The 18930-nt window shown below is 32.3% G+C and overlaps 1 protein-coding gene across 2 annotated transcripts in view; it reads left to right on the top strand.

Annotated features, from left to right (window-relative positions):
* Positions 1-18930, top strand: part of LOC139520639 (uncharacterized) — a 39339-nt gene that overhangs the window by 10236 nt on the left and 10173 nt on the right. For both annotated transcript variants that reach the window (XM_071313463.1, XM_071313462.1), the window contains exons 4-9: positions 2300-4308; positions 5199-5276; positions 15116-15223; positions 16215-16356; positions 16943-17069; positions 17710-17822. In XM_071313463.1, the coding sequence (XP_071169564.1) occupies positions 2300-4308; positions 5199-5276; positions 15116-15223; positions 16215-16356; positions 16943-17069; positions 17710-17822 (2577 nt within the window). The remainder of the gene's footprint in view (positions 1-2299; positions 4309-5198; positions 5277-15115; positions 15224-16214; positions 16357-16942; positions 17070-17709; positions 17823-18930) is intronic.

Below are 18930 nucleotides of genomic sequence, written 5' to 3'. Positions count from 1 at the left end.
TTTGCCGTGTATATCATGTCATTAGACGACATAGAAACAATCGGAAAAGCCTCACCTTTAAAACCAAAGATTAACCGGAATAATATATTGATCATGATATTGCACAAGACATTATTATCGGAAAACTTGACCTTCCTGGAAAAAATTGAAAATTAAACGGAATGAAATAATTTAAGACGTGCAGAGAAATTTCACTTATGACCAATGCATGATTGGATTTCATCTTTCTTATTGGTCAATGATCTTGCGGGTCAGCACGAGTTCACGTGTAAGTGCATTGTGGTCACTTCCTTTTATCATCAGCATTTGATGTGTTAACTTGTGATTCTTATCAAACAATTTGTTCAAAATTATGGTCCGAATGGCATTAACATGTAACATGAATTTTTATGATTTGTGATCACAACAAATAACATTCAGATGAGATTAACACAGAATACGATATGATTCGATTACCAACGAGACTCACCAAAGCCCAAATGACAAGGGTGTAAACAAATTCGGGTCATCTTACGACATTCAACTAATATAAATGGTATCATAATGTTATAAGTAAGTGTGTCATATTTATATTTTATATATACAAATTACTACGATTTACCTATGTTAACCTGTACAAAAAATGCGCACAAATGCATACCTGTCAACCTGTCATGACCTGCATTGAAGAATCAAATCTCAGGTCATAACGCGTACGAATTTTTTCGAGCTGAATTTCAGTATTTATGGTACATTTTCTTATAATGTATATCAAAGATACCAAAACATCAATGCATGTTCACTACATGTTAAGCCATTTTAAATCTTATTAAATATTACTTCATTGCACTTTTAAAGATTTTTATAAATTTGTGTAACTCAGTCTTATGTGCTTTACTTTTTGAGAAAAATACTACAATCATCAAACACTAGAATTTAATATAATTCTTAAATATTTGAGACTATTGACTATGTAGCCTTTAACCATAATATATATCATTAAACAAGGAAATTAGACTATGATAAAATATAGTAATACAGTTAAAGGAAGTATAAATGTAAAAAATAATTTTCAACTTTTTAAAAAAAATTGTATAAAGGCATAAAAATAATGAAAAGTTATTTTTCAATATGTATTTGAATTTTATATTTTTATGATTTAATCTTTTTCACCCATAAAACGTAAATATAAGGAATAATTTTGAATGGTGACAAATAAGGGGAAGTAACTCTAGTTCAGTTTGTAAACCAATTGTGCAATTTATTTACGACCTAAAGCTAAGGTAATTGGTGTTAATTGACAGTGTGTTTGACACCAAAGCTGTCAAGTGAAGCCATGCACTTAATGGGTCACTTAATTTGAAAGTTGACATAGCTAGAAGAACTTCCTGTTCATGGAAGAATTACGAATTTGCCGGTATTTCAAAGGAATATTACTTATGAAATCAATCTCAAGGCTAAGAAATACGGGTGAAATCAGGTCATTTTCGGAATTCCCGGGTTATTTCAATGACCCGGCGGGTGTTCCGGGTGATCCCTTAGAATTGTGAAAATTTCGGGTCACACCCGCAGAATACGGGTCAGTTGACAGGTATGACAAATGATCAGATTTTTACGATCAAATGTAATGAGTGCAAATGTAATGGACCGATTAAACAACCTGCTATTTTTATAACTTGATAAACAAATGATTCAAACACAATAACCTTTTCATAATGACAGCTTCAAACTGTTATTAAAGTGCATCCAACACTTATATAATTACATTTTATTAGCTTTTATTAAGTTGTATATTTTTCATATAAACTGAGATAATCATGACCACTTTCAGTTTGACATCGTATATTTCCTTAGCATACCAAGCAACACTATTTGTAAAAAAATAAGTAAAACAAACCCATATTCATGATATTATCAAATACATTTTTCGCAATTTAATGACAAAATGTATCTTAAGCTATAGTCGGATGGATATTGTTTTACACCCGTTCATCTGATAAAAGCGTACTTGGTTTGTCTGGTCGAACAACTCTAGACTTACTTTGGTTGAACGTTGATCGCGATAGAATTCCTAGTTGATACTGTGAAAGTGGCATGTTTGCAGCTGTTCAAAAATGCACATGATTGAAATGCAATAAATGCTCTCAAAGGTCGGTTAATGGTTAGTCTTAAAAAGTTTTGTTAACCTTTATAATGAATGCTTATATAAGCCAAAAAAGGGTATTTCGATAGTACAAAATATTCTGGAGAAAAGTTGTATCAGATGTAATGAAGCATTTTTTACCATTACATTCGATTAATGTTGAATTTAATTTATCAGGTAGAGCACTGCTGATGAATGATACGACAACTGGTGATCGAGTGTGTGGCACTATAGAAGCTGACGAAAATCACATTACAGGAGTAGCCAAACTTAAATCCGTAGTAGGAGGAACAATTTATTTCAGACAAGTATCATCATCGTCATCATCAGCAACTTCTATATATGCAAATGCATTTCATTTACAAAACACAGCCACGAATTCAAACGAAACAGTTGCATGGGGTATATATTCTGGCACTTGTTCTAGTAAAGGTGCTTTATATAATCCAACAAGTAGTTCCAGTTCACCATGTGATCAAAACAATCAAGGAAATTGTCCTGTAGGAGATCTGTCTTCCAAAAATTCTTACTTACCTGTTGGGGAAAATAGTGAAGAAATTTTGACTTCATTTGTTGATATTAACCTCCCATTGAGCGGCAGTAACTCTGTCATTGGCAAAATCTTAGTTTTGAAATCTAAAAGTGGAGATGTTCTAGTGTGTTCAAAAATTGTCCAGTATACAACAAGAAATGCTGTGGCAACTATAAGTAGAGACGGAGTAGTCGGAATGATATCATTCAAACAGAGATCACCATTTGATACTACAACGACCTTTGTTGACCTTTCCGGACTTAGTAATAACGCCGGTGGATATCATGTACATAAATGGCCAGTTCCAGAAAAGTGGGAAACCGAGCAGAAAGTGTGTGACGCTAATTCCGTGAGTGGACATTTTAATCCTTTTGGAATTGATACGTCTTCAGACCCCGCAGCAACTGTGGGTACAGACGATCAATACGAAGTGGGCGATCTCAGCAGTAAATACGGTCTGTTAAGTGGGTTAACAGATAAGATGGAAAATTACACTGACTATAATTTACCTTTATTTGGTACGAATAGCGTAATAGGTCGATCTATTGTTGTTCATTACGGTAATGGTAGTAGATGGGTTTGTGCTACTATTGAGTATATTGGTACTACAGTTACAGGTTTAACAACGTTTACATATCCTGTCATTGGATACATCGCTTTCAAACAACCAACAGATATTGACATAGAGCTCGCCGACACTATGATTTACGTGTGTGTAGACTATGGTAATAATTCTAGTAGATCTGTTGACCACAAATGGCATGTTCACGTGGGCAAAGTCGGTAGCGATGCTTTGATCAGTAGTGGTCGTTGCAGTTCCGTTGAAGGGCATTATAATCCCTATTCGGTTGATCTGACAGGAAATTATAATCCAGAATGTAACCCAAATAATCCTTTGCGATGTGAGGTTGGCGATATGTCAGGTAAACACGGAAAAATATCAGTACGGTCTACTTCCGGAACTATTCAAAGAAATTTGTTCACAGATTTTGACCTACCACTTACAGGGGACCTGAAGATTTTAGGTCGGTCTGTTGTTATACATGCAGCAGATTCGGGAGGAGGCAGGTTATCATGTGCTGATATTCATACCATCCCAAACCGTAAGGTTATTGTTAAAACTGGCACTTGGGCCTCAGAATCTTATGGGTCTGTAGATGGATCATTTATGATGACACGAAATACAGAAGGACTAATTGATGGCACAACAGATGTCAACATACAGTTAACAGGACTAGCTTCGATGGCAGGAGGATACCATGTCCATGTTAATCCTGTTCCAAAAGAAAGTCCGACTCCTTGTTCTGCAGCTTCTGTAGGGGGACATTTCAATCCTTTTGGTATTAATGCGACAGCAGGTGCGATCGATGGATCTGGTTCAGATGACGAATATGAAATAGGAGATTTGAGTAGAAAATACGGTACTTTCCTCAACAACAAAGTAACCTACTTAAGGAAGGAAACAGAAACTATGCTTCCTGTACGTGGACCTTTAAGCATCACAGGAAGATCTATAGTTATCCATAAATCATCAGCAGGTGCTCCAAGATGGGTATGTGGTAATATAACAGAAGATACTGCCAGTACTGGAGGAGAAATGTTTGAAGCAAAAGCTACATTTTCTACTGGATCAATAACTGGATATATCTATATGGTATGTTTAGTAGTATTTTGACAGTTATTTTATACACTGTTTGTTATGAGAAGGGGAAAATATGTGAAAATGTATATCTATGAAAAAAATGCATATTTGGTATTGAAATTCGTTTCAAGATTTTCGAGAAATCATTGCTAGATTAAAAGATATCTCAAATGTAAAAGACGAAATCTAATCTATACATACACACAGAAGTAGGAAAAATATGAAGCTAGACTAAAAAAAAAACAATTCACAAGTAAAAAATACCAGAACAATTACACATAAGGGCAAACAAATATAAATGAATCCAAAAGACAACTTTGAAACTACACAAATAAAACCCATAATACTGCATCGGTTGTTTTATTCAAGTTTTGTTTCTTGAAAGTTTTCTGAAAATAAAACTTTCCTAACCTATGTCTATCAAATTACTAGTAACCTTTATAACTTGTTTGTAACCTATCACTCTATACAAATGAAATTTATGTAAAGTACGCATATGAAATCATGTCAGTCTTCATGTGTGTACTATAGTCTTGACACAAATGTTGTTAAGAGGAGTAATTTTTGTCTTGTTAATCTTTATGGCATGTCTGATAAGAAACTAAACTGATGAAAAGATACATATAAGGACTGTCAAGTTTCTATGGCAAAATTATTCAGTGACTGTCTTTTATGCCGATATTTGACATTATATATAAACAATTCGAATGTACACGGACATTGTACCTTGAAATTTAGTACCTCATATACCGGATAAAAAAAAGGGATTCAACAGTTGTCTTACACGTTGCTTTTTTACTGTACACGGGGAGTATATGTCACCTATTCCCTGAAGGAATGAAATATACTAGTATATCTCTGACTATTAATGTTTAATGAACTGTCATAATTTCACGTTGCAGACACAATACCGATACAGTGACGGCGGTCTAAGTGATACCGGTGTATTGGTAGACTTGGTAAACACTGACGGATCAAAGGTAAGGTTTCATTGCAACATTCAATATACATTAAAATCATAAATGTGCATTATATGAAATAAGTTGCACTTAATTCTCAGCCTGTTATTGTCAAATAAATATAGTTAATTCACTTTTGCTATTGCACAGCTAACTTAAAATATATCGTACGATCAGTTAACTTATCATATCATATAGTGTTTCTCACTCTAATGGACATTAAATATAAAATAAGATATAGCGTACTGATTTTTTGTTGTTGAATGTTTTAAAATTTGACAGGATTACATTATGTTTTCAACAAGTAATTTTGATAAAAATCCTCTCTAAGAGAGGTTTAAAATTTTGTGTGTGTTTGTGGATGATACATGTTTTTTTAATAGCCAGTGAGCAGTATCATTGTACATTTTCGTGAAAAAAACGACCATACTCTTTATTAATACCAGTATGACTTACACTCCTCTTTATATATGTCTGGTATGATTTCGCGTCCAGATTTTTAATGGTGATCGTATTGTTATAACACAAATAATCAAAGAATAGTAAAAGCAAAATCTAACGCTTTGTTCGTAACTTTGTGGAAATGTTTAGTTTTTCAATGCGCTTCTTCTTTGTATATGATTTACTTCCCAACTGTTGGAGGGCTTCGCTTTTCTTGTGTACCAAATTATAAGCCTGGTGTCTTTGTGGATTATTTTTACAACTCCTGCGCCAATGTCGCTGCTGTTGGAGGTTACATCTGCGATGTATCAATGATGATGACTAGGGTCTTTCCTTTTTGAATTTTTCGCTGAACTTTTTACCCTTTAAGCAGTCACAATTTTTGCTAAAATGTTATTTATCATTGATGGGTTATTTTTGTGTAAATCTACTGTTTATTAAGTAACTCAGTGTGAAACTACGTAATGTCCTGTAAATCTACGTTGTATTAAGTGTGAAATTACACATATGTTTATCTTTCCCGTAAGTGGATTTATGCAATGCCTCAGTCGTACTTTGCACTTTGGAATGTTTTGTTTTAAATGTTTCAACCGTATTTGATTGTCCTACCAACTGTCTATTTTATTTAAGTATTATTATCCTTTTTTCTTTGATTAGGTTAGTATTTGAATTATTTCTGCTAATCGACCAACTTGTGGTTGAAGGGGGCATTTTATGTCCGCCTTTAGTGAAACGACGGCTTTCTACGAACCTTTTTCTATTATCAGTGAAATATCACGAAGATGAACAATAAGCTCCTTTGTCCCTTTCCATTCCACTGCATTTCAATGTTAACCCATCTAACCTGATCATATCATTTTCAGTTACCCGAGGATTTCTAATATTTTATTCACAAATATTGAAGCTTCGGTTGTAGATTAGGGACGTTCATTTTTGAGTTTAGTATGTTTGTGATTTTACTTTTTTTGTACAGTATTTGTCAAGGCTTTATCGGCCGGATGTTAGGTAACACGCGGATTTTCCTGGGCGGGACAATATCTTCAAGAGAAAGTACGCAATATGATTTTTAAGATTTATTGCACACAAAGTTAAGACATGCAGTTGGCAATAGTAATATATTTATCTAAAAGTAGACAATTTTATACAGTCTCAACCGTTCAAGATTAAAACATTGATGGTCACGGTTTAATTATGATTATCTGTGTAAAATACAAGTTTTGCACCTTTTATTTTCTTTAGCTTTCAATCAATTGAAATATTGAAGAAAGTATTATGGTGTATCAGTTGTGGTAAAATGTAATTGATTTTCAATATAAATTTGCTCGACAAACACTTTCTTTGAACATGTCACGCACACTTATCAAAGAGGTTAATTGCAGTAAACTTAACAAATATGTTAGTTTAAAGTTTAAACTAGGGATGGCAACGAGTACTCGAGTACTCGGGTACTCGATCGGAAGACCTAGTACTCGAGTACAGTTTTAGTACTCGGATACTCGTTTGCCTGTTGTACATCTTAAGATATGTTCTCTTCACATTTCCACACTTTAGTTCCGTTGAAATGTCACATTCGTAATACTAAATAAAACCAATTAAGAGCACAAATCTGTTTATCATGAGGCTTCTATTTGTTATAGTAGTACCAGCAAAGTTCTTTTCTTCCGCGGTAATGTTTTTATGTGCACTACTTGTAACAAAGAAAAATGGAAAGTCAAACAGTCTTTCGTCTGAAATTATTGACCATATCATATTTCTAAACAAGAACAAAATCAGAGTGACCTTCGATAAACCATACGCAACTGATTGGAGGCATTTTTAACGGTGTTTGTACACAGATCAACACTTTCATGGATTAATAATTAACTCATCACAAGCCGTAAAACTTATCTTTGTTTGTTAATCAATACTTCTATGTAAACGTGATTGGTATGCGATTTACATTTAAATTAATCTAATTACACAGTATTTGAAATTTAACTATAATTGTTCAATTTACAATTAAAAGAAAGGCGAAATTACGAGAGCGGCATTCAAACTCAAAAGTCGAAAATAAACTGACAACGTCGTGGCAAAAAGAAAAGAAAATCAGAAAAACAATGGTGTCAAATAAAACCAAACAACACAGTACAAGTCAGACTATGCAGCACGAAAAAGCACATGTAATTGTGAAGTCCAATCTTCTTGTTGATAAATTAACGGACAAGTCGTATCATAAAAAAATACCAACTCCTCAGGAACAGATGATACAAATATTGTATACTGTGTCGGACTTTATATTCAAATATTTTTGATTTTATTGAAATTTGGTTCATGAACACGTACACAAGCAATGATTGGTATTATGATAGGTTATTTGTAGAAACGGCGGTCGGTAATTCATTGTTAAATTGACACAAACAAAAAACAGAGGAGCAAGCTATGTTTGTAGTACGTTTGACTTATGTTTACTCGCGAGTACTCGAGTATCTTGACCGAGTATCCGAGTATTAAATTTCAGATCTTTTGACATCCCTAGTTTAAACATATTATATTGTTCAAAACAAAGGATTAGACACAAGTTTTTCAACTTAGTTCCGTCTTCTCCATATATGGATAAAGATGTAACAAATCTGTTGAACATGTTGCTATCTGAATAATATCAAAATAATAAGTGATGTGCATGTAAGTGGGGCCTTCTGACTATTCGAACATGTATAATTTACCTATTCAGTTTATCCAAACATGAAAAATATTTTAATACATTGAAGATATCTTGTATTAGCTATTCAATAATAATTGAATAACACATATTCTGGGAACTTAATTATGATATTATTTATAATTTTATTAATGTTATCCAAAATGTACGATAAACTGAATAAACCAATGTATGTATTTTGATATTGAAAAAACACTTTTTATCATCGAACAAACATTTTCCTTATTTCTATGTAAGACGCTATGATTTGTATGAATTATGAAGTAACCACATAGGAAAGTGCACATCATTTTAAAATGGAGATGGATTTGAGAAAAGTATGACATATATTTGTGTAGTCTATGTTACAATACAGATTTAGACATGGAGTAGACGCTGGATACACATTTAAGGCTTACATATATAAAAAGTTCAAAAATAAATCTCTTTGGCTATTTGTTATGACAGTGGTCATTTCAGACAAAATAATAATTTGAAGAAGTACAAGGATTATGCATAAATCATGTTGAACAACTGTTTACACTATTTTGTCAATGTATATACATGTATGGCTTTCAATTACCGGAGAAATACATTTTCAAATTAATATACTTTTATCATTTTGAAGGCTCAGACAAGCGAATTATAAAAAAAACCATATCATCTCCCATTATATAATTTTTGCATTTTGCTTTTTTAGTTGTCAATTGATCCTCTAAGATTAACAATTCAGATCAGTATTTTATATTGCTTATAATTGCTCAGAATTACCGAAAAAAATAGTTAAACTATACACATTAAACCTGATTTGGATCATTTGAGAAAATTTAGAACTTAAAATTGATAATTTCATAATATAGAATTGTAATAGTTACATTTTACCTGTCCGTACTTGATCTTTGGCTTATTTCAATTAAAAAAAATATGAAATTATTGTAGTTTAAAAAATCACTGGTTTATTTTTGGAATATTCGCCTATTTTTTTGACACCAATAACTAAATTTAAAGGATATGGCACACATAGAACAGATTTTAAATGCGGACAGGATTGAGGGTATCATAAAGAAGACATGTCAGTGGTTACTTTTGTGTAAGAACATCCATAGAAAAATATAACAACTAAATATCTGACAAAGTACTATTTTTTAACATGTTCTTTTTGCAACTACATTTTCAAAGATTTTTAAGAACATAATTATTAAACTACTTTATACCTCCCTTTTTATAAATATTTGGTTTGCAGTGCTCACAACGGGTGATGAATATTTTATTTTTGTCAAATATATTATAACTTTCAAATATTTGTTAAGCCGAATATATTTTATTTACATGTATGTTTTTATATTTTTAGCTCACCTGGCCCTATTGTTGTTGAATGTTTTAAGATTTGACAGGATTGCATAATGTTTTCAACCAGTAAATTTGATAAAAATCTTTCTGTAAATCTACTGTGTATTAAGTGTGAAATTACACATTAGTGGATCTATGCAATGCCTTATTCGTATTTTGATCAAAGTTTTGTTGTTCTCGAATTTCATTGTTCTACCTAATGTTTTAATCTAATTGGTAATGCTGAGTCTTGTGTACACAAAATGCGCGTTTATTTTATTAAACTATTATTATGCTATTTTCTTTGATCAGATTAATATTTGAATTATGTCTGCTAATCGGCCGATTTGGCCTAAAGGGTCTTTAAAGAAACTAAGAAATGTCCGCAGTTAACATCTGCCTTAAAGGTGGTTTCATGGAACGACTACTTTCTGCGAACCTTGTTCTAATATCAGTGAAATATCATGACGATGAACAGTAAGCTCCTATGTCCCTTTACGTTCCACTGCATTTAAATGTAAACCCATCTTACCTGATCATATCATTTTCAGTTTACCGCGGATTTCTTTTCTTTTATGCACAAATATGATTGCTTCAGTTGTACATTTAGAAGAGCTGGCAAGGCTTGATTGGCCGGATGTTAACACACGGTTTTTCCGGGGAGGGACAATACCTCCTCCACCAGAAAATCTGCATTATAATTTTTCAAATAAATTGTATACAAAGTTAAGATGTGCAGTAGGCAATACTAGTAGTATTATATTAAACTAAATATATACAATTTATAGAGCCACGAACGACCAAGATTGAACATCATGGACGATCACCGTTCAATATCTATTTTTTTTATAATTCTCTTGGCAGAAAACAAGTTTGCACCTTTTTTTTTTAACCTAATTCTCAGCTACCGATCAACTAAAAGATTGAAGAAAGAAGTTTGGTCTATCAGTTATGGTAAAATGTAAATTAAACCAAACTTGGCCACAATCATCATTGGGGTATCTAGTTTGAAAAATGTGTCCGGTGACCCGGTCAACCAACCAAGATGGCCGCCATGGCTAAAAATAGAACATAGGGGTAAAATGCAGTTTTTGGCTTATAACTCAAAAACCAAAGCATTTAGAGCAAATCTGACAGTGGTAAAATTGTTTATCAGGTCAAGATCTATCTGCCCTGAAATTTTCAGATGAATCGGACAACCCGTTGTTGTGTTGCTGCCCCTGAATTGTTAATTTTAAGGAAATTTTGCTGTTTTTGGTTTTTATCTTGAATATTATTATAGATAGAGATAAACTGTAAACAGCAATAATGTTCAGCAAAGTAAGATTTACAAATGAGTCAACATGACCGAAATGGTCAGTTGACCCCTTTAGGAGTTATTGCCCTTTATGGTCAATTTTTAACCATTTCTCGTAAATCTTAGTAATCTTTTACAAAAATCTTCTCCTCTGAAACTACTGGGCCAAACTAAACCAAACTTGGCCACAATCATCTTTGGGGTATTTAGTTTAAAAAATGTGTCCGGTGACCCGGCCATCCAACTAAGATTGCCGCCACGGCTAAAAAAAGAACATAGGGGTAAAATGCAGTGTTTGGCTGATAACTCAAAAACCAAAGCATTTAGAGCATATCTGTAAATGTAAAATTGTTTATCAGGTCAAGATCTATCTGCTCTGAAATTTTCAGATGAATCGGACAACCCGTTGTTGGGTTGCTGCCCCTGAATTGGTAATTTTAAGGAAATTTTGCTGCTTTTGGTTAGTATCTTGAATATTATTATAGATAGAGATAAACTGTAAACAGCAACAATGTTCATCAAAGTAAGATTTACAAATAAGTCTACATGACTGAAATGGTCAATTGACCCCCTAAGGAGTTATTGTTCTTTATAGTCAATTTTTAACAATTTTCATAAAATTTGTAAATTTTAACTAACATTTTCCACTGAAACTACTGAGCCAAGTTCATTATAGATAGAGATAATTGTGAGCAGCAAGAATATTCAGTAAAGTAAGATTTACAAACACATCACCATCACCAAAACGCAAATTTGTCATGAATCAATCTGCTTCCTTTGTTTAATATGCCCATAGAGCCTCTATTTATTCATTTTATTTGATTTCTTTAAAAAAATAATTTTGTCAATTAATTCTAATATTTTCACGTAATTTTAACTGTGAAGTTGAATGTTTTGCATAAAATCTTATTCCGCAGAACATACAATCAAATTATGTGTTGAGTTTTGAGGTAGACTTTTCCAACAAATTGTCGGCATTCCTATGGGAAAAAACTGTGCGCCTCTTCTTGCCGACCTCTTCTTATTTTCATATGAATCGGAGTTCCTCCAGACACTTGTCAAAAACAAGAGGATCAAAAAAGCCAGATTATTTAATTTCACTTTCAGATATATTGATGATGTTCTTTCTATAAACAATCCGAACTTTTCTGATTGGGTTCCATTAATATATCCCCCAGAACTAGAGATTAAAGAAACAACAGACACGGCTTCCTCCGCCTCATTTTTAGACTTATATCTCGAATTTGACCTACACAGTCATCTCAGTACAAGAATCTATGACAAACGAGACGATTTTAATTTTGAAATTATAAATTTGTCCCACCTTAGTAGCAATATACCAACTTCACCTGCATATGGGATATATATTTCCCAAATTATTCGATATTCAAGAGCTTGCAGCTCCTACTCCGACTTTGTAAAAAGTCATCAGTGTCTGAGTAGAAAGTTGGTGAACCAGGGTTATGTCAAAGAACGTCTCGTCCTTTTTCTAAAAAAGTTCATCGGAAGGTACCAAGACCTTGTTGATAAATATTTCGTATCAATTTCTCAAATAATACACGATGGTCTTGATGTATAGATTCTGCATACTGATGTTGTTTATCATCTTAACAACGTGTTTTATAGTTCTTTCATTTTGTCTTTGTTCTATGATTAATAATACGTTTACTGTTGAATGGTTTTATGTGATATTCGTTTGACGTGGCTCGATACTTATACATCTCATCAATGTGTTTGTATTGGCTTTCATTTTTTGGTGGTTTGTTTTGTATATGCGACTTTTTGTATTTCTTTTGTTCTTATAACGTGACTCTGTACTTTAAAAGATCCCGTCAGTATGATATTGTTCTATTATATGTCATTATGATATATTTCTATTATGAATTACTGTATACGTTGAACCACAAACGTCAAAATCATTCAATCGCGTAGTGGAATTAACTATTTGTGGATTCTTATAAATTCTATATATAACTTTTGTACTAGTTTAAATATCGGTCTATTTCTGAAATTTATTCTTACATACTTTTGATTTTTTAACCCTGTATGCTAACATTGCCAATGTAAAATTTTAAAATCGTTTGTATGCACATTGAACGACAAATTTATGTGACGTATAAAATTTTCTGACGTCAGACACTCAAATCAATGAATGTTCGTAGATAGTAGATTTTTTATGTTCTGTTAAATTGTTCCTTTTAAAATTGTTATACGATGATGACTGATGTACACATATTTTGACTATTTTATTTATTGTGTCTGTTCATTTAACGCATCAATGTAAATATAACGGAATTGGATGAGACTGTCATTAAAGTGAGAGGGTTAGCGCTATAGAACCATGTTTAATCCACCATTTTCTACATTTGAAAATGCCTGTACCAAGTCAGGAATATGACAGTTCTTGTCCATTCGTTTTTTATATGTTTTGTTTTTTGATTTTGCCTTGTGATTATGGACTTTCCGAATTGATTTTCCTCCAAGTTCAGTATTTTTGTGATTTTTCTTTTTATGTAATAGTGTACTATAATACCAATACTTTATTAGGGTATCAGCAGTTAAAATTAATGAAGGATTATGTAGAATTTCGTCAAGTAATTTGGATTTGTATGATCTACACGTTTTGACTCTGTAATTTTACCTTTGAAGGTTATTGAGTGTATTATTACCTTGCATTTTTGGGATTAATGACATATTTTATCCAGAAACATAAAATGAAATAAAATTACAATTTGTTCGGGTAGGGTCATAGTTGTTTAAAGATAAGTAGTATCAAATCGACTGTACTAGGCTATACAGTTAGCAATAATAAACTTTGTACCATGACATTATTTGTTATATGATACATTCGTTTCAAACATTATTACGTGTTAATAAACGAAGATGTAAGGTTAAGGATAACAAATTAATGACACAATATCCTTTTAATTGCATTTTTATTTTGCAACCCTATTTTCATGAACTTTATTATAGTTTGTCGTTAATTGATTTGTCATATTTGTTTTTTCGTTTAAATTGTTTGACATTTGTCAGGACTGTGCCTTTTATTACCGACAATACTGTTTGGGGTTTCCTCATTATTTGAGGATTATTCAGTGACCTGTGGTTGCCTACATGTACATCATCAAGAATCCGGCCGAGAGTTGTCTGTTATTCTATTGCAATACAACAAATATGTTCAAACCATTTAAAGTTGGTGGGGTTTGTGAATATTTTGTCAATTTTGAATAATGCAATAGATAGTCAGGAATATGACAGTTGTTATCCATGAGTTTGATGTGTTTGAGCTTTTGATTTTGCTATTTTTATTAGGGACTTTCCGTTTTGAATTTCCCATAGAGGTCAGTATTTTTGTGATTTTATTTTTTATAGATAACATCGTATTGTATCCAAAACATAACTGGTTACTTACATTAACTAATTTATTGATGATGAATTTGAAAAGTTATCATATATTTGTAGAAACTGAGGGAGGTCGAAAATACATAGGGTTTATGTAACCTCGCTACCTATTCTTGATGATGATCTTATTGGTTCCAAAGTAAATCTTACAACTCGAGCGTTTTAAGTTTTCTTAACTTTTTTGCTCAGCATTGTAGACCAATAATGTTAAGATATCATATAGTTCTTCTTTAATTGTTCATCTTTTTTGGAATAAGATGATAATCGCTGTAGTGCGTTCATTAAGACAACTTTAGTATAATTTATGATTGTTACTCAATGTTGGAAGGACAATCTAGATGATATATAGATTTGTAAGTTCTCAATAACACAGAATATTTTTATACTTTGAAAGGAAACAATGATAAATAATCAAACTTTGCCACAGTAAATAATGTTGTTTTATGAAATGTTCCGATCACCCTGCTTGTCTACCAACATGACGGCCATATCATAAAAACATACTACATGATCAGCAAGACAAGATCAACAAAACAGAGGATCTTTGTCATAAATTCTATTCTAGACAGCTATGTTTGAGAGTATCTTTAGTTTAATATGCACATAGGCCAAAGTGAGCTACACAGGCTCTTTAGCGCCTCTGATTTAAATATAACACATATTTATAAATGTTTCTTACCTATCGATTTTGAAATCGTTCGAAATATTTTTCAGACAAATGGACATAAATGGCATGTTCATCAAAAGCCTGTTAAGTATGATGCTACTTCCGGTTGTTCCAGTCCAGGTGGTCATTACAACCCGTTTATGGTTGACGTTAATGTAAGTAAATACTATTGTTTCACAAAACAAATGCAATTGTATTTTGATAATTCATGAATACCGAAAAAAACGTTAATTCCTAAAAGACACGAAAGACACAAAAGAGACAATAAAAAGTCGAAAAGATACTAACAAAATCAAGGCAAAGAAACCCATGAATGACGAAATAACAATTAATACCACATATATAAACTGTTGACAGATATACATGTCTCGCATGTACATATTTTTTTTATAGCAAATGCAAATGTATAAATTCAGTTTCAAAACTTTTGTATGAACACTCTGCAAAACATTCAAAGTCAGCGAACCATGACTGAAAGTGTAAGGCAAAATAATCTCCATGGAAAGGATCAGTTTAAATGCTTATACAAATACATACTAAATATCTGTGACTTATCATAAGTTGTTTCTCTCAAACTTACCCTAATCAGAAACGTTTATGTGTAAATAAAGGCAGCAGTACACTTTACCGCTGTTCAAAGTGATTAAGAACAAACAAACCCGGGTTACAAACTAAAACCGAGGGAAATATGCATAGATACCTACGTCATTAAACCATGATTAAGGAAACGGGGTCATATAATCTCCATTCTATGGGCCAATGCATATACAACTTCTTACAAAATACACTAACTTAACAATAGTGGTTCATGGTGAACTGAAATAATCTTAAAGTTTAGCAAATGTTTGAAGTCAATAGACAATAACTTCTAAGGGTGCATGTCAAAATAATCCTGATGGATATGAGATGTGCAGATGCAACTGTAAACCATATTTCACTGACTTACACTTAGGGTACAAACCAAACAAAACAAGGGTATCTAAGGTGCTACTAAAGGGTTCGCAGATCTTGCTCTACATGTGACACCGTCTGGTTACTTACGAATTCTGGGTTAATTGTAAATATTTTTGATATTTACCATTTCAATTTTTGATACACAAATAAAAATTATTTTTCTGCATTATATGTAAATTATTATCATTTCAGAATGGCTATGACGAATGTTCACCTCTTAATCACTTACGGTGTGAATTGGGAGATCAGTCCAGTAAACTGGGTCGTTATGATATTGGAAGTGGAAGAAAGTTCTATACAGATATGTATTTACCACTGGTTGGAACATATGGTGGTAAGTATTTGGTGTTTTAAGTTTAATTGATATGTTAAATACCAATTTCCCAAAAGGCATTCATGTATAAGCATAATGTTTCAATGATAATGGTTGGACCAATTTCAGTTCACAAAGATATGTTTTTGTTAATAGGTTAAAGGGTGATGAACTGACAGTGGAGGGAAAGGCATTTCTCTGTCGCAGTCAGAATAATAAGAGCAAGAAACAATATTTAAATTTAGATAAGAATAACATGTGATTCGGTTTTTTTTTTGCATTAAAAAGAACAACATATTAATAACACTCACTTTACTGGAAAAAACTATCACCTGAAACAGTCAAACCCAACCCCAAACATTTGGAATTCAAGAATAAGTACATTGAAACTGAAGTAGCTATATTCCAAAAAAGAAACACAAAGGATTATCAAATTTAAAGTAAACATTGACCGAGGGAATTCGAACCTTAGTTTCTGAGATAACAGCTTGACTTAGGATTCATTTACATAATATACCAATGTTAATTTTTTATTGGGTCGCTGTAAAATGTGGAATCTCGTTAGTATCTCGGAAATGTGAAGAAACTAGTTTTTTATTCCTTACAGTTGCTGGAAAATCCTTTGTGATACATGCTGCAAATGGTGGAGGACCACGTGTAGCATGTGCTGATATAATCCCAGTTAATAAAGTAACTCCTCTTAAAATGACATTCGGTGATATGAACTTTGATAAGTAAGTTGACATTTTTATACCAATTGCACACAGCTGTCGTCAAAAGACTTAGTTATTTAATATTTTTGGTAACTTATGGAACTTAGGGATTATATCATGGCTGACAGAGCCCTAATGATGTTATTAGCATTTGCATATACGATTTGTTAAGAAGGACTATGGCAAAATGATTTTACTGCTCCGTATAAACCATTTTTTTTTATACAGTCAATTTCAATGGAAGAAGATGCTTAAAATGTTAAGTTGTTGAAATTGAGCCTTTGTTTTCTAATAGATATAGGAAGATGTGATGTGAGTGCCAATGAAACAACTCTCCATCCAAATAACAATTTAAAAAATGTAAACGCTTATAGGTCAATGTACGGCCTTCAACACGGAGCCTTGGCTCACACCGAACAACAAGCTATAAAGGGCCCCAAAATTACTAGTGTAAAACCATTCAAACGGGAAAACCAACGGTCTAATGTATATAAAATAAAAATAAAACGAGAAACGAGAAACACGTATAAATCACATTAACAAACGACAACTACTGTACATCAGATTCCTGACGTAGGACAGGTGCAAACATCTAAGCATGGATTAACTGCTGAGCATTTTCAAGAAAGTTTGCAAATTCCAATTGTCCATTGTTTTGTAGATCAGAAATGGTAACTCATTTAGCCAGTGCATTGCACACGTCACCTACTAATCTAGCAGTATCAGACGCTACGACTAATACAGATTGTATGGCTGTATCAGTGTATTTTACTGGTAAGTACAAACATGATTTGGCAGCAGTGAATGTTAATTTCTGTAAACTTCAAGAGTAAATTAGTCATTAAAAACTTGAAGAATCTCGATAAATGTTCTCTAAGTCGCTGGAGATGATAGACGAACAGGAACGCATATGACTGAATTTTGAATGGTATAATGTCGGTTCAAGGTATGTTCAGATCGACGAAAAAATTAATATTAACTTTAAATTGTTTGATAATTTCATATTTTGAGTGTGTAATTAAAAACGTGGTTTTGATAAAGTGTTTATAAATAAATGTCTTGAATTTAGTTTTTATGCGCAAATTTACTATAAAACATGTCAAATTGGTATTTGTTATTGCTGTTTTACAGAATATGAAAATTTGAAAATTCAATATTGAACTCTACAATAACATATTTTTGAATGCACCTTTTTATTTAGATTACGAAAGTTGATACAATTTCTGATCTTTACGACAGACTTTTTTTTTGTTGGTACAAGATTTTCTCCTTCAAATAAAACAAAATTAAGCTGTCCATTCGGCGGAGTATTTGATAAAGAAAATTCTGTTCTTGGTCACCACAGAATAATATACCAAACAGAACATAAGAAATTATGAGTAGACGGATGCAGGCAATACAATGGAAAATAGGACAAATTTCAAAAAGACTATAACATGCTACAAAACTCTACAAGATTAACTAAGCACTAAGCTTCACGACCTTCATCAAATATCCTAAAGGATATAAGGTGTTGAGTCATAATATACTAGGCACGATTTAGAACTTTGCACTTTGCTGAGCAACTGTCTATTATTTAAGACTACTGACGATTGAATAACTTATTGTTGTTTTCTAACATATACCTTATAATTAACATTTAGAGGTATATATAATAACATGTTTTCTTTGTACACATGTTATTAAACTAACAGTTATCTACAGAGGTTTTTTTGTTGCGAAAAAAACGAATTTATTCAGATCTTTGTTGAGACCAAAACAAATACAGAAGTCTATTCAGGCGCTTTTTTATAACAATTTGAATTTTGAATTACTTCATACATAACTTGAACATGTATTGTGTTTGAAGTTTATTATGTTTGTATAAGAATTTATAAAAGTA

The sequence above is a fragment of the Mytilus edulis genome, chromosome 4 (assembly GCF_963676685.1).
Source record: "Mytilus edulis chromosome 4, xbMytEdul2.2, whole genome shotgun sequence".
In the NCBI taxonomy this organism is placed as follows: Eukaryota; Metazoa; Mollusca; class Bivalvia; order Mytilida; family Mytilidae; genus Mytilus; species Mytilus edulis.
Note: the sequence above shows the minus strand (reverse complement) of the source record. Positions and strands in the feature narration are given on the sequence as shown.